General features: G+C 41.8%; 1 protein-coding gene across 1 annotated transcript in view; it reads right to left on the bottom strand.

Moving 5' to 3' along the window:
* Positions 1-23,748, bottom strand: part of dnah10 (dynein axonemal heavy chain 10) — a 42,305-nt gene extending 18,557 nt beyond the window's left edge. Inside the window, exons 1-42 of the mRNA XM_012863381.3 lie at positions 23,418-23,748; positions 21,420-21,514; positions 21,217-21,325; positions 21,007-21,122; positions 20,612-20,825; positions 19,313-19,470; positions 18,883-19,113; positions 18,502-18,692; positions 17,951-18,149; positions 17,668-17,850; positions 17,064-17,234; positions 16,535-16,711; positions 16,305-16,448; positions 16,007-16,173; positions 15,761-15,912; positions 14,572-14,736; positions 14,271-14,478; positions 14,032-14,188; positions 13,433-13,912; positions 13,189-13,347; positions 12,977-13,093; positions 11,713-11,815; positions 11,439-11,617; positions 11,133-11,344; positions 10,481-10,637; positions 10,119-10,352; positions 8,512-8,634; positions 8,200-8,433; positions 7,046-7,269; positions 6,693-6,962; positions 6,423-6,606; positions 6,201-6,335; positions 5,919-6,071; positions 3,955-4,143; positions 3,648-3,794; positions 2,736-2,927; positions 2,493-2,611; positions 2,248-2,406; positions 795-930; positions 588-710; positions 373-504; positions 35-251 (exon numbers count right to left, since the gene is read on the bottom strand). Of these exons, the coding sequence (XP_012718835.2) occupies positions 35-251; positions 373-504; positions 588-710; positions 795-930; positions 2,248-2,406; positions 2,493-2,611; positions 2,736-2,927; positions 3,648-3,794; positions 3,955-4,143; positions 5,919-6,071; positions 6,201-6,335; positions 6,423-6,606; positions 6,693-6,962; positions 7,046-7,269; positions 8,200-8,433; positions 8,512-8,634; positions 10,119-10,352; positions 10,481-10,637; positions 11,133-11,344; positions 11,439-11,617; positions 11,713-11,815; positions 12,977-13,093; positions 13,189-13,347; positions 13,433-13,912; positions 14,032-14,188; positions 14,271-14,478; positions 14,572-14,736; positions 15,761-15,912; positions 16,007-16,173; positions 16,305-16,448; positions 16,535-16,711; positions 17,064-17,234; positions 17,668-17,850; positions 17,951-18,149; positions 18,502-18,692; positions 18,883-19,113; positions 19,313-19,470; positions 20,612-20,825; positions 21,007-21,122; positions 21,217-21,325; positions 21,420-21,514; positions 23,418-23,646 (7,444 nt within the window). The 5' untranslated portion in view covers positions 23,647-23,748. The remainder of the gene's footprint in view (positions 1-34; positions 252-372; positions 505-587; positions 711-794; positions 931-2,247; positions 2,407-2,492; positions 2,612-2,735; positions 2,928-3,647; positions 3,795-3,954; positions 4,144-5,918; positions 6,072-6,200; positions 6,336-6,422; positions 6,607-6,692; positions 6,963-7,045; positions 7,270-8,199; positions 8,434-8,511; positions 8,635-10,118; positions 10,353-10,480; positions 10,638-11,132; positions 11,345-11,438; positions 11,618-11,712; positions 11,816-12,976; positions 13,094-13,188; positions 13,348-13,432; positions 13,913-14,031; positions 14,189-14,270; positions 14,479-14,571; positions 14,737-15,760; positions 15,913-16,006; positions 16,174-16,304; positions 16,449-16,534; positions 16,712-17,063; positions 17,235-17,667; positions 17,851-17,950; positions 18,150-18,501; positions 18,693-18,882; positions 19,114-19,312; positions 19,471-20,611; positions 20,826-21,006; positions 21,123-21,216; positions 21,326-21,419; positions 21,515-23,417) is intronic.
* Positions 23,749-24,337: the final 589 nt, after the last annotated feature.

Here is a 24,337-nt window from a genome sequence, read left to right as displayed (position 1 = left end):
ATGGCAGATTAAAGAGAACATTTCTGCTCCTTACCTGGGATCTCACCAGGCCCAGCCAGGGTTTTTTCTTCGTGCACGGTAGTTAAGCAGGAAAGCTTTTTGACAAACTCATCAAACTTGATCCTATCACTTTCCAACAGCGTGGCTCCCAGTGAGCAGTACAGAGCTTCCAGGAAGTAACACTCCAAGACATCAGCACTGCTGTTGTCACTCTCCAGCAGTGCATCCAGTGTCGAGCATAACTGAGTGACCTGGACACATTACCGAAACATGCACGATGAGATCATCGCAGCCTTGAGGGCAAACTGGTTCAAACTTTGATCAGTATATTATTTTGAAATTCATCACACATCTGTGGAGAACTCAACCTACCATATTCAGGTCTGTCTGAGGGACCACAGTTTCCAATTTCTGTCCCTGTTTACCATCAACAACACCGTCTACGATCATGTCAATACAGCTGTGCACATATTTCTCAAACAGTCCATTAAGAATCTCTTGCTCCTGGAAAATAAATGTTTTTAATAAGAGATTCCTGCTGAAAATGAACAAGAATATGTGAATATTGAATAAATTATTCTAAAGACCTTCTCAGGTCTGCTGACCACCCATCTTTGCCAGTATGGGCTATATCGCAAGTTCTTTGGGTCAACGAAAACCATCCCACAGCGAGACACGGTAGCAGGGGAGGCATACTGCAGATCGCCGACCTGTGATGGCAGAGTTCTGTTTAAAGACCTACTGACGGTTGTTTTGTAGAGCATGAAAACAAGGTATTCTGCGTACAGACAAACCTCAAACAGCATGGCACAATGACTCTGTAAGCGGATCCGTTCTCCATTAGCTAGCGTCAGGAGCTTGTTGTCGTCCATTACCGAGTTCATATTCTCTACCCAAAGGGCGTCCACGTCCCCATCAAACAGGATGTACCTGTCAAGTCCAATGCAATGGCTTGAGAAGTATTTCAGAGCATTTTCTTTAAAATATTATATTAGTAAACCATTTCACACTAAACTATTTATACTCCTTTTTTTAATTTGTCACCTTGCAAATTTATTCTTCACAAAATTGTAATTAATTTCCCTTTAGGATTAATGAAGTATTTTCAATTAGAACTGAATTCCACAAAAAAAAGCAAAAAAAAAAAATAGTGACAGGACAACTATTCGTAATGCCTGTTATATGTGGTTGGCCAGAAAGAAAGCCGTAAGAAGTCCCATTTAAAGTTTGCCATAAAGAAGTATAGGAGACAAATACAAACATGCGGAGGAAGGTGCCCTGCTCGGACGAGAGCAGAACTGAACTCTCTGATATGAGAATGCTTTTTTTCCACTTGGTACAGGGAGGCTGGTCAGAGTGGATGGAGATAAATAAGACAAACCTGTTAAGAGCTCAGGTGGACGTTTGCCTTCTAGCAGGAATCGCTCAGTCAAAGTCCTTAAATCAATCTCTGAATCTGTAGCCAGATTTGAAAATGGATTTTTCCCAGACATTATCCATCTATCCAACCTGGGTGTGCTTGAGTTTATATGAACGGAAAATTTTCTAAAAAAAAAAATAATTATCTCTAAATGCGCAAAAAAGGGGTGGAGACAAACTACAAATAACTTGCTGCTGATGTTAGCGTCAAAAGGTGGTTGTCCAAAGTTCTGGCAGAGAAAGGCTAAATACAGATGCCTGCCACACAATACATATTTTTTTTCTAAAAGTTCTGAAAACCAAGTGAGACTTTAAACGCCATAATTATCTGCCCTACCTGGTGCTGATCACATAAAATCCCAATATAAAGAACGGAGAAATGTGGTAGTATATATGAAAATATACAAGAGGTTGTGGTGGATATTAATCATTATCAAGGAGGAAAGCACACTACTCCTTTTAATTAAGAGAAAGGTGCATCTTTGACTTTGCAAGTTTAATTGAAAGGTATGATGCATTTGAATTTTTCTGTCTCCCAACGCAGTCAGGAAACAGAGCGAGAGGAAAAGGGCACACTAAACCTTTATACATTCTGGGTTAACATAGGAAGTGGGAGTAGCTGTCATCTGAGAAAATATGAGCGCACCCACTGGTACAATCCAGTTCTTATCTAACACACGTCCTCCCTGAGTCACTCTGTAGCCATGTGAGCTTCTTTCACACAGGAAAGTTATGCAGGTACATCCAGACAAGATATGATCAGAGTTTTGTACATCAATAAAAATTTTCCACAAGGTATGAATACTTCTTAAGGTGGTTTACATTTACCTTCTCTCTTTTTTGTCAGTAGGCTTGTTGATATCCCGGAAGATGTTGGATAAAATCCCATCAGTCCAGTCTCGGGTGTCTGGGTCAAGAATTCCATAAAGTTCAATGACGCTCATGGCTTTAGGGTTGAGAGGATACAGCTTCGTGTGCAGCCCCATTCTGATCAGGAGATAAATGGGAAGGTAACCTTTGTTCACACGTAAAATCACCGGGGCGTGAAGTGAACTGAATAATCTGACACTAACTTGGTCTGAGCGTGACACAGCGTGCTGATCACAACAGATTTCCCACCACCAGTTGGGCCCACAACCATAGTAGTGTGCCTGGTCATCATCGTCTCATACATCTGCACTACTTTATCCACCTACCAGAGACCGGACCAGAGCAAAGTATTACGATCCAGTCCATTTTCTGAGAGTATGCCTCTGTCACAGACATGAACGTGTTAGTGAGTTAACAAAATAAAAGCTGTGGGTAAGACGAAACACCTGGATAGGTAGGATAAGATATTTGTTGTCCTCCAGTATCTGCTCAACCGCATCGTTGAAGTTAGGGTAGCGAACACGCGGGCAGTCGAGTCCAGGGAAAAGGTCAGAGATCAGCCCAAGGAACAAAGGGACATCCTCAAAAACAAACTTTGGCAGGTTCATGTCTCTGAGAGCACGCATCAACACCACGTCCTTTTAAGAAAAAAAAGACACACGAAAATGCAGAAATCTAGTCATAAAAGGATTCACAAAAACTAAAATAGAGCTGAGATAATCATAATCAGAAAATATTTTTAGACCCCATGACATTAGGTTTTATATCAAATAAAACTTTCCCAACATTTTTCCTCTCAAAATGCTTGTGTGCATCTCGACATCATTCTTTTATGATGATGCTGAGTAGGGGTATTTTCCATCAAATCAGCCATTTGGACAAACCACCAGGTCTTTTCTAATAAAACTCAAAGGAATAAAACCTACAGTGCACCGCAGGGAGCAAATGATTACGGTGATGGTAGGAAGGCCCTTCAGTCTTGAAGAACTGGAGCTCATCACCAAAGAAAACATGTTATAAACAAGTAAAAAGTCAACAGTCAGCATTTATAAATTCAATTTAATTTACAGTATATACATTTTTTATATAGTGCCAATTCACAACACGTCTTCTAAAGGCACTTTAAAACGTCAATTCAGTCAAATCATACAGAACAGACTGGTTTAAAAGAAGATCAAACAGATTGTAGCATTAGTGTTCATCAGTGTGAACAGCCATCTGCCAGGACCCACTGCCGGATAGAGAAGACAGAGCAGAGACACCCGGAGCACAGAAGCACTGATCCAGAGGATATATATATACACACACGCAATATATATTGTGTGTGTGTGTGTGTGTGTGTGTGTGTGTGTAACTACCTCATTCAGGTCAGGTGAGCCTCTCTTCAACTCTCCTGCCATCACCAGCACAGACTTCAGAGCCCGTAGACCAAAATCATAATGAGACTGCTTGGATAGTTGCTCACGTGCTAACTTATACAGCACTGTCATCTTCTTTGCAAGCACCTTAAATTAACAATAATTAAAAAAAAAATACATGTCATAAAGAATTTTTGATTATTTGTATAAACTAAGAAAAAAGATCACAGCTTAATGTCAGCCCTTTTCAGTACAGGAACAGCTAAATCCTACCAATGATTTTATATTATCATTGATATTTGGTTACCTTGGCCATGAGGAATCCCTCAGAGAAGAGCATTATCTCACAGATCTGTTGTAGGTCAGGTACAATCACAACCACAGGCCTGAAGAGGGCTTTGACGGACTCCGGGAGCTCTGTGCGTCCTGCGTAACCGGGGTTCATAGTGATAAAGATGCCCATGCGGTCGTCCAGGCTGATCTCTAGCCCCTCAAACTGAAGCAAAGATCAGAAGGAGGTTCATGTACACAAGTAAAAACCTTTAGGCACTGACAGGTAAAAGTATGCCCAAACCATGAGTTAAAAGACACATTATGATACATTAAACCTAAAACATTTATGTATTTGGGTGTTACATAGTAGACAGAAAGAAGTGCATAGTTGTGAAGTAAATAAAAATGACACATCTGTTAAACCTTTTTTTGACAAAAGGTGCAGTGGTGCACATTATATCTATCATTGCATCTACATGCATTTTGCCTTTCTTTAGTGCAAAATATGTCAAGTTCAGTCAGCTTGGAAGGAGAACTTCTTTCAACATCAATGTTCCAAGCCTTGCTGAGGATTTTGATTGCATTTACATCTGGATTTTAAATGGGTTCTTCTGAAAAAATTTAAATGCTTTGATATAACCTATTCCATTGTAGCTCTGGCTGTACAATTAACCTCCATCTTAGTCTCCAGTAACCTCACTCTCACCATATGGATTTCACTCCGCCTAGCTCACATCCATCTGGGACATCTCCCATAGAAAGTGATTTCTCCAACCAATTTTATTGTCCAGCCTATCAGGACGCAGGGCTGGAGTTTCATAGATGTGACGTAGTGGAGAAGCGACGGTGAGGTGAGACTGTTTTGATTCAGACAATGCCGGCTCGCATCGAGGATGCAAGCGTTAACATTGATGCTGCTACTTCTTCCGTGTTGTCCAATCTACCTAATATTGTTTCATTAAAAGAACATCAGAGAACGGCTCTGAAGGCTTTTGTTGGTGGAAACCATGTTTTTGCCCTTCTCCCAACCGGATTTGGCAAGTTTTGTTTTCCGGGGCGCGCCCGCGTCTGCAGCGGACGCGCCCCGGAGCGGTTAGCGGTTAGCGCAAACCATGTTAGGAGGCCTTTAGTCCACAACGCGGTCGGCCCGGGATCGACTCCGACCCGCGGCGCTTTGCCGCCTGTCTTCCCCACTCTTCCTGTCAGCTCACTGTCAATAAAATGCGTGCCACTAGAGCCGCAAACACATTAAAAAAAAAAAAGTTTTGTTTTTTCCTGCGTCGCTCTCACAGCGTCACGGGTTAAAGCACGTCGATAAAGATGACAGACAAGGGGCTTATCCAATCATATGCAAGGATTTTTGATAAGGCCCAGCCTTCAAAAAAGGCAATTCCTATGGAGAGGTCCCAGATGGATGTGAGTGGAGCTAGGCGGAGCGAAATCCATATGGCAAGAGTCAGGTTAAGTCTCCAGGCCTTTGAAGCCCACAATTGCTTTTCTTCCAAAATTGCCCTATATCTTCCCATTGGATCAGCTTCTTTATCCCAGCTGAAGAAAGACATCCCCACACCATAATGTTCCTACCACCACGTTTGACCATGGGGGGGCTGTATTCAGGGTCATGGCTTTTGTTACTTTTCCACCATACACAGGGTTTGTACATATTAGCCACAACATTATATTTTTAGCTCATCTGATCTGAGGACATTCATCAACATATTTGCTATCTCCCTTTCCCCTGCAAACAGGATTTTTTTTATCCAGTATAATTTAAAATTTTTCAAAATCAGGTATTTTTAATTCCCCTCACAATTATGCACTGCATTTTGTTTGTTCTGTTTCAACAAATTGCAATAAAAGACATTAAAGTTTGTAACTCAATGGTTAGGAACGCTTAGACAAGGCACTGTACTTTGTATTTAGTCTCCAGACTGATTTAAAAAAAAAAATGGTTCTGTTTTTGATTAATCGATTAATGGCTCGACATAACGGATTTACCTGAAACCGTTTACAGTGTAAAATCAGAGCATTGCGTATGGTCTGCATTTGCGAAGAAATAACTGACAACACGGAGGCATCTATACGATTGAACTCATCGAAGCAGCCCCAAGCGCCACACTGGGCGAGGCCGGAGAAGATCTTCCCGACAGCCTGCGCACAAAGAAGAAACACATTCAAGTGCAAAAGTACAGAGAAAAGACAATGCTATGTCCTTTTTGTACAAACACATCACATTAACACATAGCTATCAGCGCGTGCCGCGTCATGTGGGCTCCCTACCATGTAGTCCATGCCTTCACCGCAGTTTGTAACCACACACAGCAGGCCTAAAGCCTTAGCCAGATCTTTGGTGGATTCTGTTTTTCCTGTACCAGCCGGTCCAGCAGGAGCTCCGCCCAAGTACATAGAGAGGGCCTGTTTGACAAACGCACAAATCTCAAATTGCCAAAAGAAACCACACAACAACATTACAATATTTAGGTATTGCACTGTCTGTTGAACCTGCGTAAGGGTGAGGTAGATCCTATCTGTGAGCGGGGTTATAACCAGTCGGCCGTTCAACCCCATGTACTCGTAGCCGTAAGAGAACGAGGCACTGCACTGATGCACAAACAAGTCGTCGTGTTCCCGGACCCAGTAGAACCTCAGCTGGCTTTCCCACTCAAACTCTTGGGCATCCATTATGCTGCAAAGACATTGAGATGTTTGTTCTAATCTTGCACTGTCCCGAAACACATGAAACGACACAACAATTCAAGCGCGCACGCTCACCTGTTGTCCACAAAACTGTCCACGATGTCTCTGGCATGGACGTCGATGATGAGCACAGTGTTAATCTTCCGTCTGTCATTTTTCTTCAGAGGCTGCGTGATGCTTGTAACCAGTTCATCGATCTGGCGGTGCATCTTTTCGGCGTAGTTCTTCAGAGCATATTTTTCACCTTTCTTCACCTTTTTGAAGACGTCTTGGACCTCCCAGGTCCACCACACTTGATTTGCCGCTAGCACCACCATGCCCTGATACAGAAGCATCCACTCCACCCTGAGAAACACGGGAATGAGACGTTTGTTGGAGCCCGCTCGCTCATGTAAAATCTCCCAAGCCGCTTATGCGTCCACACGCACCTACTCCTGTCTTCACAATAGCGGAAGATTGCCTCCTTGGTGATGAGCCTGTTGGTCCTCCGCATCTCTAGAAGTACCGCCATCATCCACTCTTCCACTCTGCCCTTCACTGGGACGCGGCTCCTGAACTCCATCACCTCGCCCTCAGCCGACACCATGGCAGCGACTACCGTCTCCCCGCTGCTGTCCACGTCAAACTTTAGAGAGGCTATGTTGTCGTACATCTTGTGCAACAAAAAAGAGACAAAAATATCAGTGAAAGCATTTTACAAACATGCTAAGTGGGGGTCACACTGTTTTCTTTCTTGCCAAATATGCCGGTGTTTTGACCCAGTGGGAGGTATAGTTTTGTTCTGTAAGAATGCCATTTACTTTCATTCTGTTAAAAAAAAAAATAAGAGTCCAACCCAACAGCTTGTTGCCTGAATCAGTTCCAGGAGCATTTTGAATAAAAGGTGATGTAGGATTATGTTAAAAGCCATGGAAAAATCCATGAGTAAAGCCTGGCATGTGTCACATAAGATCCAAATGTTTTAAAACTTAAGTTACTACTTCATGAGTAGAAGACTTTGTGTGGCCCATTTGATGCGTTTTTTTCTAAAATGTTCATTAAATCTGAGGTCAGAGCTGGATGGGTGGCTGGATTTAGGGTAGTACATCTTTCCAGATGGCAGGCATATGCCTGGTATGTGTCTGTAGTGACTTATTATAGATGTACTAAAAGAGAGGAATCCACTCATTGGCACAAGTTTAAACTTTCCGAAGGTCTATATTAAAGTGATGAGTGTCTTTAGGTTTATGGCTAAGTTCTTGAATATCCTCACTAAAATGAGATGTATCAAAATGATAATAAAAGGAATCAAAGGCACGAGGCAGATCATCGTCAGAATTAAAACTAAAATGACTGAGGTGCAGCTTTGTGGCTTGTTAAGACATTCAGAAGTCTCCATACTCGCCAATGCTCAAACAAGCTTTCATACTTCCCTCCAAATCTACTTTGTAATTTTCTTTTACTTTTAAAATGTCAAGTTTGAATTCTCTTCTAGTTGAATGCGTTGCCCAATTAGACAGAGTCTTGTTGTGTTTGTCTAATGCATTATACTGCAAGCAGGGGTTCATATCTTGTTTATCGGTCCTGTGAAATGGCCTTTCACCTTGATCATGTGTTCCTGGACACAAGCGGGGTCACTGCTCCCAAGAATACTGAGCAGTTCATCGTCGGAGATGAAGAAGAAACGCGGGAATGCGTTTCGCTTGGAGTCCAGGTAGTCATTAAGGCTCTTCTGGCACCTCTCTAGACCGTTACTCAAAGCCTGCAGCTCTGCTAGTCGACTGGGAGCCAAGCAGCATTTCTTAATGTTTGGACCCTTCACTGTGTCATTCATTATCTACAAAGAAATGAAAAGGATATGAATCTGTTAACAATATCTTTTGCTTCAATCAAGATGTATCCATATAAAGCTCACTTCTTTGAACTTCTTGTCAATATTGTCGAACTTCTTAGCTTCTTCAGGTAACTGCAAACGAATGTCTCCACCAATGAAGATGCTCTCCAGGTACATCCACTTTCTCTGTACCACCAGCCATACCTATGAAAAAAACCTTTCTGTCACTAAGCGTTTGGGTGGATACAGGAATCAAGACTATACAGTACCGTACAGAGATATTCGGACCCCTTGACCTTTCTACATTTTTTAAACATTAAAACCACAAATAATGATTCATAACAAGCTTCAGTTTGTTTATGTGATAGAGCAACAGGAAGCAGTGCATGTTTGTGAAATAAAAGGAAATGCTGGTATTCAAATTTCTTTCTACAAATATTTAAGAAGTGTGGCATGTATCTTATTTTCCCCCCTTTAACCTGATACAACTAAACATAATTCAGCGTAAAAAATGCTTTCAGAAGACACCTAAGTAGTAAATATAGTCAACCTGTAGTTCATTTGATTTCAGTGTGAATTCAGCGGTTCTGTGAAGGTTTGACAGTTCAGAAAACTTTAGAGAGCAAACAGCATCATGAAGGCAGGTTGGGGACAGAGTTGTAGGGAAGTCTAAAGCAGAGTTAGGGTTTTAAAACAATATCCTACACTGATAATCTTATGGAGTTCACATTCGTAATCCAAAAATGACCCGACTGCAAACTTCTCGAGACCTTGCTGATTGGCCGGACAAAAGGACCGCTAATCAGAGAAGAAGCCAAGAGGCCAGTGGTAGCTCTGGACTCTGACGTAGCTTGAGAGAGCCACAGTACGAGTGGAGAATTTAGTCACAGGACAGTTATTAGTCACACAGTCCACAAACGTGGCCTTCATAAAACAGTGACAAGAGGAAAACCTTTGTTGAAAGAAGTCCATAAGAAATCTCATTTGCAGTTTGAGGATAAAAGCAAAGATGTGGAAAAAGGTTCTCAGGTTAAACTTTTTGGCACACATGTAAAATATTACATGGGGTGAAAAAAACTAAAGTTGCACCTCCCCTTGAACATGCCATCCCCACCATGGACTATGGCAGGTGGCAGCTTTATGTTGTGGGCAGGTTCTTCTTCAGGAGGGGCATGGAAGATGATCAGAGTTTATGGCTAGAGCTAAATACGGAGAATTCCTGGAGGCTGCAAAAGAATCGGGATGAGGTTCACAAACCAGGTGGGCAAATGTATTAAATATACAGCCAGAGCCAGGTTTAGATCCTTCTTATTTATTCATGGGTTAGTATGGCTAGTTTGCTCTCCATCCAATCTGACCAAGATGCAGCAATTTTGTAAAGAAGACCGGGCAAACCTTTCAGTCTCTGAATGTCCATAGCTGGTAGAGATGCAACCTGTAAGACCTGCAGCTATAATCCTGGCAAAGAAAGCATCGACTCTGTGGGGCTGAATGCAAATACATGGCAACTTTTCTATTAATTTGGAAAATCATTTTAAAACCAGAAATTCTTCTCCTTAAACTTCACCAGCATGCTCTACTTTTTGTTGATCTGTTATATAAAACCCTAATAAAACACACCGTGGTTTGTGGTTGTAACATGGCGAAACGTGGAAAAAGTCCCAAGAGGTCCAAAGATTTTCACCTACCTCTATTGTCTCACTAATGAGAGACAGATCTTTTTCCCACCGCTGTATGATGTCCAGGAAAGGGCCAACAAAACGGCTGCCAGCCATGCTCTGTAAGTTCATCACATCGTTGTCCACACTCAGCAGGATCTCGTCTACGGCACCTAGAATAACACCGTGCTCCTGGGTGCCTTTGAAATACGTCAGCACACTGAATCTCATGTTGTCCCACGTCTCGGCCACTGCTACCACTCCCTGGAAGCACACAAGGGGGAAAAAAAAATCTAAACTTGTGAATACGTACGTTTATTTCCTAAACTGATGCAGGTAATATTTTAAGTGCAGCCAGATAAATAAAATTGAATGCAAATATGAACGCTTGCCTTCTCGATACTGAGCTCTTTAACAGCAGCGGTGACGATGTCCCCTATGACGTTTGCATATTTATGCAGCTCCATAGCGAACATGTTCTCCAGGGTGAAGTTCTCAGGATTCATCTCAAAGCTGGTGCCTGTCCTTTCCATCAACTCCTTCCAGTGCCTGAAAGAGAGAAATGCGTTCACAATTTTGTTGCACATGACATCATAAACCTATTTCCTTCTCATAAACCATCCTGTATAAATTAATAATTTAGAATACGCGTTCCAATGAGGCTAATTTGTCAGATCCAAAGTACCTTTCGAAAAATACTAAGCCTCAAGCAGATATTAGGCACACTTTTCATTAATCCCACATTTCTGTATTAAAAATGTTTGTTTTTTTATTGGTTGAATGTGATATTTTAATCTAAAATATTGTGTTTTCTTTAGCTGTAAGCAGGAAATCTTCAAAGTAAACAGAAATACAGCTTTGAAAATATCAGTCTGTGTCATTAATCTGTATAATGTTTTCCTTAGGGAACTGAGTTACAGAACTAAATTCACTTTTCAATAACATTCTAATATAGATGTTGAATATGGCTGAAAGAAATGAAAAGTGGTTCAATTTGAATCATGTAAACACAAAATCGTGGACCCAGAGGGAGTTCACAGCAACCTGTCTCTTAAGGCATCGTTCTTCAGGTCTAGCAAAAGCGGCAGCGATTCTTTGAACTCCTTCAGGCATCCGTCGAGATAGAAAGCCACGGGTAAAGCCCGCACATCTTTGGGCAGCTTTCTAAATCTTTTGAGGAAACCGTCTATGCCCTCCTGTAGCACCTGGATGTCCAAATCTACCCACAAAGTCTGAGACCACTGTGCTTTAGCATTCTGGGGGGAAAAGAAAAACACACAAAAAACATCTGCTGAGCAACCTGACAAACTCAAGAACCTCAGGTCTTCACCGACAGGAACACTGCCCCACCTTCTGGGCTTGATAGACATCGTATATCTGTCTTAATCCCTTCATGTCTTTCTGAATCCTGGTAGCGTCTGGGTGCATGGTGACTGGCAGGTCTAACAGCTTTTCAGCATTGGCCAGTTCCTGTCTTTCTGCCTCTATTTTGGCGAGATCCGCCTCATACTTGGCCATTATCGTTAGCCCTGGAAACAAGTATAATGTAGCATTTAAAATAAATAAATAAAAAGACATTTCACTGTTGCTAATGAAACAATAAAAACAGGAATCATCAACGCACCTTCATCCAAATTATCTCCCACAGCTCCAGGACCATGGATGTTGAAGCTTTCAGCAAAAATAACCAATTCTTGTTTAAACTCTTCAACGTTCTTCTTTGTAATCTTGAAAAGTGACACAAAGAACAAAAAGTGTGTCGGCAGGGTACTATAAAAGTTATAGCTTAGCAAAATAGTGAGTCTGGCAAAAGTATTCATTACCCCATGATCTTTTTCACATTGTATCACATTACAACCAAATACTTTCATGTGTTGAGCTAGTTCAACACAAAGCAGTCCATAATTGTGAAGTGAAAGGAAAATGATACATGGCTTTTGAAATATTCTGCAAATAAAAATCTAAAAAGTGTAGTTTGCATTTGTATGAAGCCCTCTTTATTCTGATTCCTATACATAAAGTCCAGAGTTGATGGCTAAGGAATAAAGTCACATCAAACTCTTTGTACATCTCACAAAGCGCAGTTTCAGCCATCAGACAGAAATGGGAGGAGATCTAAACTCTGATCTAAACTAAACAGGTTGGACAAGGAGGGCTTTATTCAGAGAAGCGTTCTAGAAGCCCGACGTAACTCTGTAGGAGGTACAGAGATCCTCTGCTCAGATGGAATAATCTGCTGAAAGGACAACTGTTAGTCACAAATCTGGCCTTTATAATGGCAAGAAGAACGGCATAATCGAAAGAAAGCCACAGAATGTCCCATTAATCTCTGCAAACATTTGGTGTGGTCAGATTAGACAGGAATTGTTGCTGTGGCGATGGTTTTTTTTTCCCAGCAGGGAAAATGAAGGTGGTCAGAGTTGAAGAACAGATGAGTGGAGCTAAACACATGGTTGTCCAGGCAGAAAACCTGTCAGAGGCAGCAAAAGACTTCAACCTGGATAGAAGTTTATTCAGCTTGGTTTTTATGAATATACAGACTGAGGTATAATGGAATAGTTTAGATGGAGGCCTATTCAGGAGTTAGAATGGCTCAACGTTCAAAACTAAATGAGAATCTGTGGCCAGACTCCATCTAATCTGATTGAGGTTGAGTTATGTTGCTAGTTGGACTTTTTAAATTTTCATGCGTATAAAAATACAAAACCCATTTATCCTCCTTCTTCTTTATAAGTAAACACTACTTTGATCAGTGAGCTCCAATCAGTTTTTCTTTCCCATTTCTAAGCTTTGTGTCGGTCTTGTAACGTTACATAGAATTACAATAAAATACACTTAATATTGAGGTTGTAGAATATCAAAATGTGGAAAACCTGAACACATCTCACCTCGGTAAATGACTTCTTCACATCTGTTAAACTCTGATCCACTTCTCTTGCTTCGACAAACAGATCATTCCACATTTTCTCAATTTTGGCCACTAGCTCCTTTTCATCCTCGCCAACCTAGATTAAACAAATGACAAAAAGTGTAACAAGTCAAAAAAAAAAATCTAAATAACTACGTTTCCTCAATGACGATCAAATATCTGACACATTACCATCACATTGTGCATGGCCAGGGTTCTGTATCGTTCCTGGATATCCGTGAATCTGATTTCCACCTCTAAAGACATGCTCTTGATGTCAGATATGGTGGACAACACGCTCTTCAGGTCTTCAAATGTGTCAGGGCTGGTCTTCAGCTTCTTGGCGAATTGCTGTTGTTTTGCAAACACATTGGATGTAAATAAAACCCAAGAACTTTCGCCATAAAACATAGGCGGATATTGAATAGTTTCCTACCATGAGCTCATCCCTCAAGTTGAAGAGATCTTCTTTAGCAGGCTTGTTTAGCAAGCTACTAAGTGAATTGATCCAAGACTCGGCAAGTTCCTGCAGTGTGTTCACCAGTGGTTCCAGGTTCAGATAGATGCTGTTCTTGGTGCTGCTCCGAGGCTCCTGCATGACTTTGTGTTTTATGTGAGCAAGGAACTGCAGCTTATCATCGTACATAGCACAGGAGGGCTTCTTCGCTGCAAACGTTTCGTTGACGATGGTTTGGTTCTTTTCCCAAAGGGGACGATAGTGTTTCCACCAGTTTAGGTACTGATCCACAGAGAGAAGCAGCCTCTTGATGTTTTCAGAAATTGCCCTAGCGCTCTCATTTATGGAAGGGTCCACCCAGATGTCGCTGAGGAAGGAAATGGTTACCAACTCATCCTCACCGTCCACTTGTTGGGGCGGACATTCGATGCACGTCCCGTGCAACCAACGTGGAAACCGCTTTAAATTAGAAAACGGCCTCGATTAGTTCACAAAATCAGTGCAGAGTTATATGCAAAGACCGGTACTTTTCTTTTTAAATGACAAAATAGTTAAAGGAATAGTTGTGCTGGCCTTACTTTGGTGCTCTCTATGCATTCTCTGATGGACTGCATGATCAGCCAGTAGATCTCATTATTTTGGGGCTGTGACACGATCTTGGGGGCAGACAGGATGGCATCAATTTGGAACAGAGGTCTGCTTCCCATCAGCGCTGCGTCGAACTCCTTAACACTCCTTAAAGCAAACCCAACATGAACGTCGGCAACAACTGAACAGAAAACCGGGCCTTAAACGAGAAAACATTTCAAGCGGTTACCTCAGCACCATCTTTACCAGGGAGTCAAACACTTTACGCTCCCACTGCACGTAGTATGTTGCCATGCACTGGGCTTTGCCGCTGCTGGTTTCCAGGATCAAATGTTCTGTCTTAGTGATGAGGAAACCTATGTCCGTGTATTTACTAACGAGTAAAGCCAGCGTCTTGACCCGCTCGCTCTCAATGCGTCTGCAGAACTCCTTGAGACCTTTGAGAGCAGATTCAATTGATTAAATGTTAATGTTCTTAGAAAGCATCTTTTCTTGGCACAGCAAATGAATAGAAATACTTGTAGTTGTACCTGGTAAGTCACTTGAGGTGTCTGGTACTGGGAATTTTAATAAATTGCCCATTGTTATCATATGTAGCTTGGATTCTATTTCCTTCTCGTTGTTGGTAATCTGCCTGACCAGAGAATCAAACTTAGAGACGGTCTGCAGACCTCGGCTGATGAAGTCAGGTATCCCTAAAAGCAGACGCATATAGTAAAACTCTACAGAAAAATGTGTTTCCCCAAACGTGGATATGTCATCTTCCACTTTTACAGTCACCGACCATTTAATTACACTTGTTCAATTGTTTATTAACAGAAATAGCGAATCTGTCATTCACTTTGCAGCAACTTAATGCACTTAGGATTCCAGGTGTGGTGACGACGGCTTGCGGAAGTTCAAAATGGAGTGACTAGCCAGCTCCGTCTGCTGTGAGGACTCCCGTGTGGCGACTTCCTGCTCCTGGAGTCTGGATGGAGGTATATGTTTCCGAGTGGTACGGGAACAGCTTGGTTGTGGCTGTGACTTGTTTTTTAACTTAGGCTCTTGTTTTGTACTATTTGCTCCATCGATGGCTGTTTTTTAAATATCATCTGAAATCTTAATGTTACTCCTTGGCCGTCAACCCAGCTTGAGCCCTTAGGCATCGTTTTTGTGAGTTCATTGAGTTTTTCAAATTCATGCATTCATTTGTTTTATGCCACTGCACAGTACTTTTTTCAACCTCGGCGGAGATTTTAAAGTGCTTTTATAAAGTGTTTTGTCATTTATTTCCACTTGTTCTTAGCTCTCAGTAGCAATTTGTATTAAGTCTATTTGTTGAATTTCTTTTTATAGATCTATATGACGTTTTAGTTTTTTTTTTTTTAATGCACTTGACTGACGTGTTCTTAATAGATGCCGATCGCTCTCTCGGTCGGCAAGATAAATCTACCAGGATCTATTAGGATAATGCGTCAAATCACAAATCTCAAAGTGCTACGTAAAGGTTTCCTGACCACGATAATGAGATCGCCCTACTCCAATGGCCTCCACAGTACCTTAGGGAGGTAGCTAAATCTGCATGATCCTATCCTGTCAGTTCCCTAAGAAATGTTAACAACGCCTTGTTGAATCCAGGCCACGAGGAATTAAGACAGCTCTGGAGAAAAAAGGGGGTCCCAACCTAGAACGTGCGAGGTGCAGCTAATAAAGTGGCCGATTCTAAAAGTGAAGTACCCAAAGAATTCCAGTTGAGTCTTTTGCATCCATACTGCATCTCTTTTTTGACGTCTTGGATTTGTGGCGACAGCATAACGAGATGAGCCTCGCTCAGGCTTTCCATCACAGACTGATACCGGCTGACCAGTTTGTTCAGATCGTCCACATACCTGGAATCAAAGCCAGCGCAGGTGAAGAGAGACGGTGAGAAAAGTGCGAATACAGCAGGTTGAATAAGAACTGAAATTACTGAGAGCTTTTCACCTGATGAGATTGTTCTGTTGAAGAGCCACGTTTTCAGTCGACTGAGGCACAAAGAAGCCCAGGGATACCAGGTAGTTTGCTTCAGAAATGATTTGCTTGATTTCTGGATCAAAGTTCACCAAGTATCGCACATTCTTATTCTGGCCTGTTTCAGCTGTTTTCAAGTCCTAGAAACAGTGAAAAGCGATTACTTTTAGAAATGGATTTCCTAATAAAACACATTACTCATCTTAATTTATACTTGTTTGCCAAAACAGAATAAGAGTAACAAGTTTAAATGTGCAACGGTGGCCCTTACCGTCTCTCTGGTTTCTTCAGAAATCAACAGTTTTTTTTTCATTAGTGATGATAACTTGCCCTCCGTCTCTTGCAGCCAACACTCGTACTTCTTCACCTCATAGTCTCTGAGACGCATTGCCATTTCTACATACTTGTCTTTGGCCTGAGCACAATACGGTTAAAGTCACAACGGGTTCTGATAGTTGCTCCACTAAAAAAAAAAGAAAGTGACGACGTGAAATACTTCACCTTCAAGGTCTGTTCACTGCTGAGCATCTCCGGTACTTTCAGGAAGGGGAGGATGGTCTGTTTGATGCGGTGGACGAGAGCCCGGGCCCATCTTATAGCTCCAGCGACAGGAGGCTCGTTTTTGGTCAGATGAGGTTTGTCCTTCTCTTCTTCAAAGATATCATGGATGCTATCCACCTACAACAGGAGCAAAAGATGCCCGCTGCAGGTCTTTTACGAATACAAAGAAAGAGGTGATCAAACTGGAACACTTCAGAGACACGCCATGCTCCGTATCTTCATTTCCCCAGCAACTGAACAGAGCTGAATGAAGCTAAAACATTACATAGATACAGTACATATCTATTAGCAGGATAACATTTACAATTAAGAATCAAGAATCTTTTTTTGTCACCACGTGTTACAATTTTTTTGTTTTTTTTTCACAATGGCGTGGGAGTCAACGTTCTCCAGCTGAAGCTTTGATTGACTCTGACCTTTTCAGAGCGACTTTCAAAGTAAACGGCTCTGTGCATTTCAAGCGCAATACCTCTTTGCAGTACTGGGTCAGGATATCGTTAGACTTTCTCATCAAGTGGTCGTTGATGGCCCTCCTGGTGTGGATTTTCTGGAACTTCTGCAGCATTTCATAGGCAGCAGCTGAGGAGTGCAGGGTCTTAAACGTCAAATCGATGAAGTTGATGACCTGCTCGTCGATAGCCTGAGCGAAAACATGGAGGATGAATCGGCGGGACAAAAAAGGGCGCCGCAAGCATATAAGTATGCATTCTCACAGAACAAAATATGACAGAAAATTGTTAGCGCCATGATCTTTCAGACTTTGGTTTTGTCTTTTGCTGTATTTCTGTATTTATATTCTGCTCCCTTGTTCCCTGTGTGATCTATCAGCCATCTCTTTCATTTCCTTTCAGTTACTTGCTTTGCCTCACATCTCCACCCAGTTTCTACTCAGCCATCTTCTCCTTGTTCATCGATCACATTTTTCAGTCAGATCATCCTCTTAATCTCACTAGCCCAGTTCCCTGTGTTGCTCTTATAATTGTTATTATTTTAGGCTTCCCCCTGGATCTTACTTTTAGTAAGGTCCACCCCATCACGTGACAGCGACGTTGTTTCAAATACTCCCAACTCACCTTAATTGTATTTTCGAACTCTTGAACAATCATTTTCCAGTTGTTTTTCTTCGATATGCTGAAAGGATTGAAGTTGACGTCCTGAAAGGGCAAAACCAGGTCGTCCACGTTATTTAGCACCTTGTGAACACGTTTGTCTCCCTTCAGTTCTGGGCCAAAGATGTTGTGGAACTCCTCCAACACCTGAACAATCCAGAACAACGCTTTCACATTTGCTCCATTTAGACATTGCGTTATTGTGCGAAATTCGATTTGTGTTTTATAAATGCGCATGCGCACTGACCTGAAAAACCCTACCCAGGTCCTGGCAGACTGACGCCATGTAATCGGACCTCTCAAACAGTCGTTTACGATCAAACTCCCACCGAGGGGCTCGGCCTAACTTCTCAATTCGAGCCCGTATCTCAAAATACGACGCCTTCCACTGTTCCAGAACCTGCTTGGCTTCAAGCACCTTCGACTTGGCCCCTTCCCTGTTTTCTCTGTTCAAGACACAATATTTAAACTTAAACCAATCGTGCAAACTGATAAACTCCTGGCACATGATAGCACTGCATGCTGGGAAGCTAGCTGTTTTTAGAGCTAAACGCCCAACTCAGTTTAACTATAGAGCGCCCAAAGTACAAATGAAGTCATCTGTGAACACTTCAAAACAAAGCAGATCCAGTTCAGTTATATAGACCACTACAATCCATGCCATTAAGTCCAATCCAGGCTGATGCAATAAAATACTTCCACAACAAGATGCAAACGCAGTCCGGTTAAATCCAATTGCCTTACAATCAAAACCAGTTCCCAGAAAGACGAGGTCGAGCAGAAAGAGAAGGCCCGTACTTGAATATTACGTGGACGTCGACTCCTTGAGCCACCCGCTCACACAGCTGCCAGGCGATACGCTCCATTAGAGGGACCATTCTTTTGCTTGAGTTGTAGTGGAGAGAGAGGACCCACACAATCTGCAAGCTCTCCATGAGATGAGGGATGGTCTCCAGGATCATATCAAAGTTCGCTCCAGCAGCCAAATTCTGCAAAAAAAAAAAAAGAAAAGAAAAGAAAAAGGCAATGATGCATATGATACATGTGAAGGAGATTACATCACAGCCAATATGCATTTCACTGCAGCCTCTGTTTTTATTTCCCCCCGTGTTCTTGGAAAGGAATCTGTGCGAGTGAGAAATATTTAGCAACAATGATTTAAGTGTAGAGATATCTTACCATGAAGTGCCTCTCCAGCGTTCTAAGGAAGCGTATATTGTCATGTGACTCCATGAGGTATTTTCTGAGCTCAGCAACTGTTCCGTTCAGCGTGTGAACGCAGGCCGCATTTGCTTTGTTCATCACCCTGAGGACCTTCTCTGCTGCGGGATGTTTGAGCTGCTCGTTCAGAGCGTTGAGGACAGACGTCCGCTCCTGCCAGAGCTCGAGCTCAGCCATAGGCCCCGGCCCCTGCGGCAACATTAAAACAGATCGGTCAGCGGATCTCATGTTGTTGTTTTTTTTGGGGGCGTGGGGGGGTTGCAACAAAGTTCATAAAACCAGTGAGTGTTTCAACAGCAAATGCCCATGCAAACGCTTGGCTTGCCTTGTAGTTCCCCAGAAGTTGTTGGGTTCTAATGAAAAAGGAAAGAACGGATCCAAGACAAACCTGTGGTTTTTTGTCATGCTGTTCCTCGATTGCAATGGTGATCTGAGTCTGCCAGTTCATCACGGCCTGCTCCAATGCCTCTAACGTCTCTGGGTTAGTAAGCAGCGCGTCCACCTCTGGCTCCAGGTCCACATCAGGGATTCTCAGTGTCGTCTCATCTAGGGGAAAGATAACATATTTAGTTATAATTTCATACCAAGAAAGTGGATTAAACATCAATGTAGTTAGCTTTTTTTCTCTATAACGACAGCTATAAGCAGCAGTAAAAAAAAAAAAAGCTTTTGTTTACTTGTATAGGTTAAAATATTTTTATCAATGCACCATTTGGAAAAGCAAGCCCTTGGCCTAACCATTGAAAAAAATGTTACTCTAGGTCCTTGTTGTACAATAGATCTAAAAAAACAACAACACTTATTCCACACAGGTGATACTGGGAGGTTTCAGAGTATGAGTAACATATTGACATAGTAACAACATTTCTTATGCTGAAAAAAAGTTTACTCTCACCAGTCTTATAAATAACCTTGTTTTTGTTTTTTGCTTTGAAGCAAAAATAATGGACAATTGACTTTAGGCTCAAATCTTGACAGTGGTGTCAAATCATGAGTCATGAAATCATTCTGTAGCACAGAGAGGAGCTCAATGTGTGATCTTTTTTGTTGTTGTTCCAGGCCATGCAGTGTCAGCTCCAGAATATTTGATTTTGCAATAAAATGACTTTGGTTTCTCAACAAATTGAGACTAAGACACAGAAGAGACATGATTTGGTCCTCTGAGCCGACAGAATGTTTGATGACACACTGAAGCTGTACTTCCAGAGTAAATTATGGTGATCATTTGTTTGATGATGTGTTTCTGAACTGATTGCGTCTTTCTAAATCCTCATAGTATGATTGTTCTTTACTGGGAAAAATCTTTCATGTTTAAACTTGCTATTGTTAGTGGTTGAAAACCGGTGTTTGGCGCTGCTTTACAGGGTTTCAATTCATGACTAGCACTTAGGGTTTCATGCTTTATGATCTTTGGTTTAAGTGTACATTTTAGCCTTGGTTCCAAATAAATCTGAATGCAGAGAGAAATGCTGAATATCATTTTTCTTTTGTTCCAAAGAAAGATGGCTGAGTAAAAAAAGACTGATCCTTCCCACTTATTTTGATTGGGAGACTAATCGATTAGAACTTAGAGACTAGACGGCTTTACGAACATATATCTAATTAAAATGGCTGAATATTGCTACATCTATATTTTAACTATTAACAATAACAAGTTTTTTTGTTTTTTTTTGCGATTGAAACCAACCTTCTATCTGAAGACGCTGGAGAGTTGAACTGACCACTCCCAAAAACTTGTGCGTCCAGTTGAGCAGTTCATCCCGTAAGGGGAATTTCCTGCTTGACTTAACTGAACTCTCCTCCAGAGCATCTTTAAAGATCTCCTGAGAGGATTCCTCCTCATTCTGATCCCCTGCTCCAGCATGTGACCTCTGGTGGGCTGTGAACATGGGGATATGCATCTGCAGAGAAACAGTGAAATTATACGAAACGTATATATTCAACAATGGGACTTTTTTTTTTTCATTATTTTCATAGGTTATTGTTTGCAATAAGCTGGCGTCAGAGGGAATATGCTGCTTTTTTTGTTTTTTCTTCTATTGATCTATCCAGCCATTGTGAATCATGTGTTATAAAACTTACATGTAGGAGTTTGCTCTCCAGCACCTGTAGGGGGTTTCCGCTCTGCATGCCGATGTGAAACAGCAGTGGCATTACGACGTTGGCCTCTTTCATGTCCTGTGGCTGAACAATAGTGTCTGTTCAAAATAAAAACACCATCTCAGTCCCGTTTTTGTCGCTCATCTAGGCTTGAACCATTTTGAACGTTATAGCACTGAATCGTCCTCTTACCCTTAGTGTTTCTGATAAAGTAGGAGACCCGTGATTTCAAAAATTTCTCTGAGTACTGGTTTACAGCCACATGAAGCTCAGTGTGCCTGACCAGTTTCACTTCAGTTGTCTAAAAATATCAAACCAGAAATGAGTTCAAAGCATTAGGTCGTCGCAAAAATGAACACTTTTGAACAAGTTAAGACTTTCTAATGAGGTCTTACTTGGATTTCCTCGTCTGTCTCCTCTGGGTCAGGCGTTGTCTTCGTTTCACACGCGTCTGTCTGGTCAGGATCTGAGGAGTCTTCGTATTCTTTCTCTGAGGTAATCGATCATTTGTTGATTGGTGAGATACTATTTTTCATCGTTTGGTCACATCTGATCACCAATCGCAAATTAAAAACTTGCTAAGTGCACGCAGGAGTCCACTGTGACAATACGATATGCAAACATAATTCCCTACAAACGTATTCCTCTCTGCTGACACGACAGTGCCAATAAAAACTAACACCTCCTTATATAAAATAATTATAGACAGTGACAAAAATGCCTTAAAGACTGAAACTAAAAACACATGGTGCTGCACTGTTTGCATAAACATTCCTCTTGCAGCGGCCCTCAAACTGGGGTGCCCGGACCGCCAGGGGGTCCGCGAACCACGGGTTGGGGGTCCGTGAAATGCATGTTGTCGGGCCTGAGGAGGCGCTGCTAAGTAACACAATGGATAAATATTTAACTCCGTCCACTTCAAGTAAGGTAAAAGCCAAATCAGCTAAAATTAGGAAGTTACATGGAGTTTGGATTTATCGAGAATGAGGATCTAATCTCCACCAAATCTCTAATATTAGGTGTATTTATATGTATTTTTAAAAATATACATAATTCCTAATGTATTTAATAGTACAAAAGGCTGTTTGAAAAAATACTATAAGCATGAGGAATCTAAAGGGGTTCTTGGAAAAACTTTCCCGCTGCTAAGGGGTCCCTGGACACGAAAGGTTTGAGAACCCCTGCTCTAGAGAAATGTTTAAATGTTTAGGATTTAAATGCACAGAAATGCCACATACATTTGTTTATTAGCATCAACATTTTTTTGACTTTGACTTTTCTTCAGAGCTGTCTTTTTGACTTTGACAGGAAACTTATATTTAAACAAAAAAAAAAAAACAAATAGAAATCATCCGTCTAGTGTCGATAACCGCTTATTCTTGAAGGGTCGCAGGAGGGCTGGTGCCTATCTACAGCGGTCATTGGGCGTGAGGTGGGGGTACACCCTGTCCATCACAGAGACGCACAGGTCAAACGACGATGCAGCTCGCACGCACACCAAAGAGCCATCAGGGGAGACCATCTAACCCAAACATCTCTGGACTGTGGGAGTACCTGGAGAGAGCCCCACACCTGTACAGGGAGAACATGCTAACCCCCCGTGCAGAAGGCACCGTGGGCCTTTGTGCTGTTAGAGCTCAGTACCTTCTGACGTACGTGGCAGGGCAGCTGCTGCAAATGTCATCAACATGACATAGGAGCCAAATACGGTCACTACTGCAAGGACCATTCTGATCTGTGTTAAAAAAAAACCTGAAGAAGAACTTTGACCTAAAACATGTGCAGGAGGATGGTGGGCTAAAGCACACCTTTGGGCTCACCTGTAAATAAGCTCAGAAATAGTATTGATTTTAAAGTTGCCTCGTCATATTCAAGACTTAAATAGTTTAGATGCTATGATACAATTTCAGACAATTAGACAAAGGATTAGTTTAAAAAAAACAACAACAAAAAAAACATCCATCGGCCATGTTCAGTCTATCTGGCATTGGGTCTGGCCATCAAAACAAGTTTCTAATCCCACCAGAGCATTCTGGATCTCTTCTCATGACCATAAGTGAGGGATGGAACCTAGAGGGCTCAGTAACTGGAGGGCTTTGGTTTTGCTTTCTCCGGCTCCATTTTGCTATTACTAATAAAAAAAAGACACAAAGACAGCTACACTTCTTCACTTGAAGCAAAGACATGGCCTCCAGTCCAGACACAGGAAAGATGGATAACTTAGGCAGTTGATGGGAGCCAAATGTTTTTGTTGTTGTTTTTTTTCTCACCATAATAAAGGAAACTGTCACGTGCAAACTGCATTTTGCAACACTGCGTCTATTTTCTGACGCGTTTTTCTATATGATAATAGAAGTTCAGTACATCCCCAATAAAAGCCGTACATCACTCACTCAGAGGGACTTCAACTTCAACTTCTTCCTCTATAATCGTTTCAAAAAACAGGAGGCACAGCGCCGAGGCCTCGTCGGAGACGAAGTTCAGAAAGCGGACGATTTTCTCTTCTTCCTCGCCCTCTCCACGACCGAGCAGCTCATCGAAACATTCGGGGGACTTTGCCAGGTTGAACTGGGCTGTGACCCTCTGGCGGATCCACTCCACGCGCAAATCGTCGTGTACCATTTTGTTTTTAACGGCAAAAAGAAAAAAGAAAAAAAGAAAAAGGGAAAGTTACATGTTTCTTAAATAAACACGTAACATCTATTGAGCTTAAATATTGCCGTTGAAATTCGCCACTGAAGTTGTGGGTTGCCTTGACAACGGTCCAACGTCTAGCAGACCGGGTGGGTTAACGCGCCCGGAGTCTTGACTGAAAGGCGCCAGGCATCCAGAGGGCTTGTTAAAACCAACATGTACAAAATCTAAGTGACCACTAAAGTTTCAGTTTTCCACTCGTTAGGTCTATACGTTGTATTTTTATTTCACTTTAAATCTAAACACCAACTATTATTCTTATAGATTATTGGTGCTCTTCACACAGGGCTCTTACCTCTTTCTTAAATCTGGTTTGTCTAAAGAGCAAAGGTGAGCTGGCCGATGAAAACGGTGATATAAGAATCCAGTTAACCAATTATCATAAAGGTTTGAAAGCAGTTGTTTCCTACAGGGGTGGTATCAGTGTGTCAACCCTCCAGACCACTCAGGTCTTTTGGCTGCAGCCTGCTCTGCATACCTAGAACCAGAACTAAACAAGGAGAAGCAGCATTTAGTTCCTATGCTCCACTTTTCTGGAACAAACTTCCAGAAAACTGTAAAAGTGCGGAAAGCCTGAGTTCTTTTAAATCAAGATTAAAAACACATTTGTTTAGGATTG

This window comes from Fundulus heteroclitus, chromosome 12, assembly GCF_011125445.2.
Source record: "Fundulus heteroclitus isolate FHET01 chromosome 12, MU-UCD_Fhet_4.1, whole genome shotgun sequence".
In the NCBI taxonomy this organism is placed as follows: Eukaryota; Metazoa; Chordata; class Actinopteri; order Cyprinodontiformes; family Fundulidae; genus Fundulus; species Fundulus heteroclitus.
Note: the sequence above shows the minus strand (reverse complement) of the source record. Positions and strands in the feature narration are given on the sequence as shown.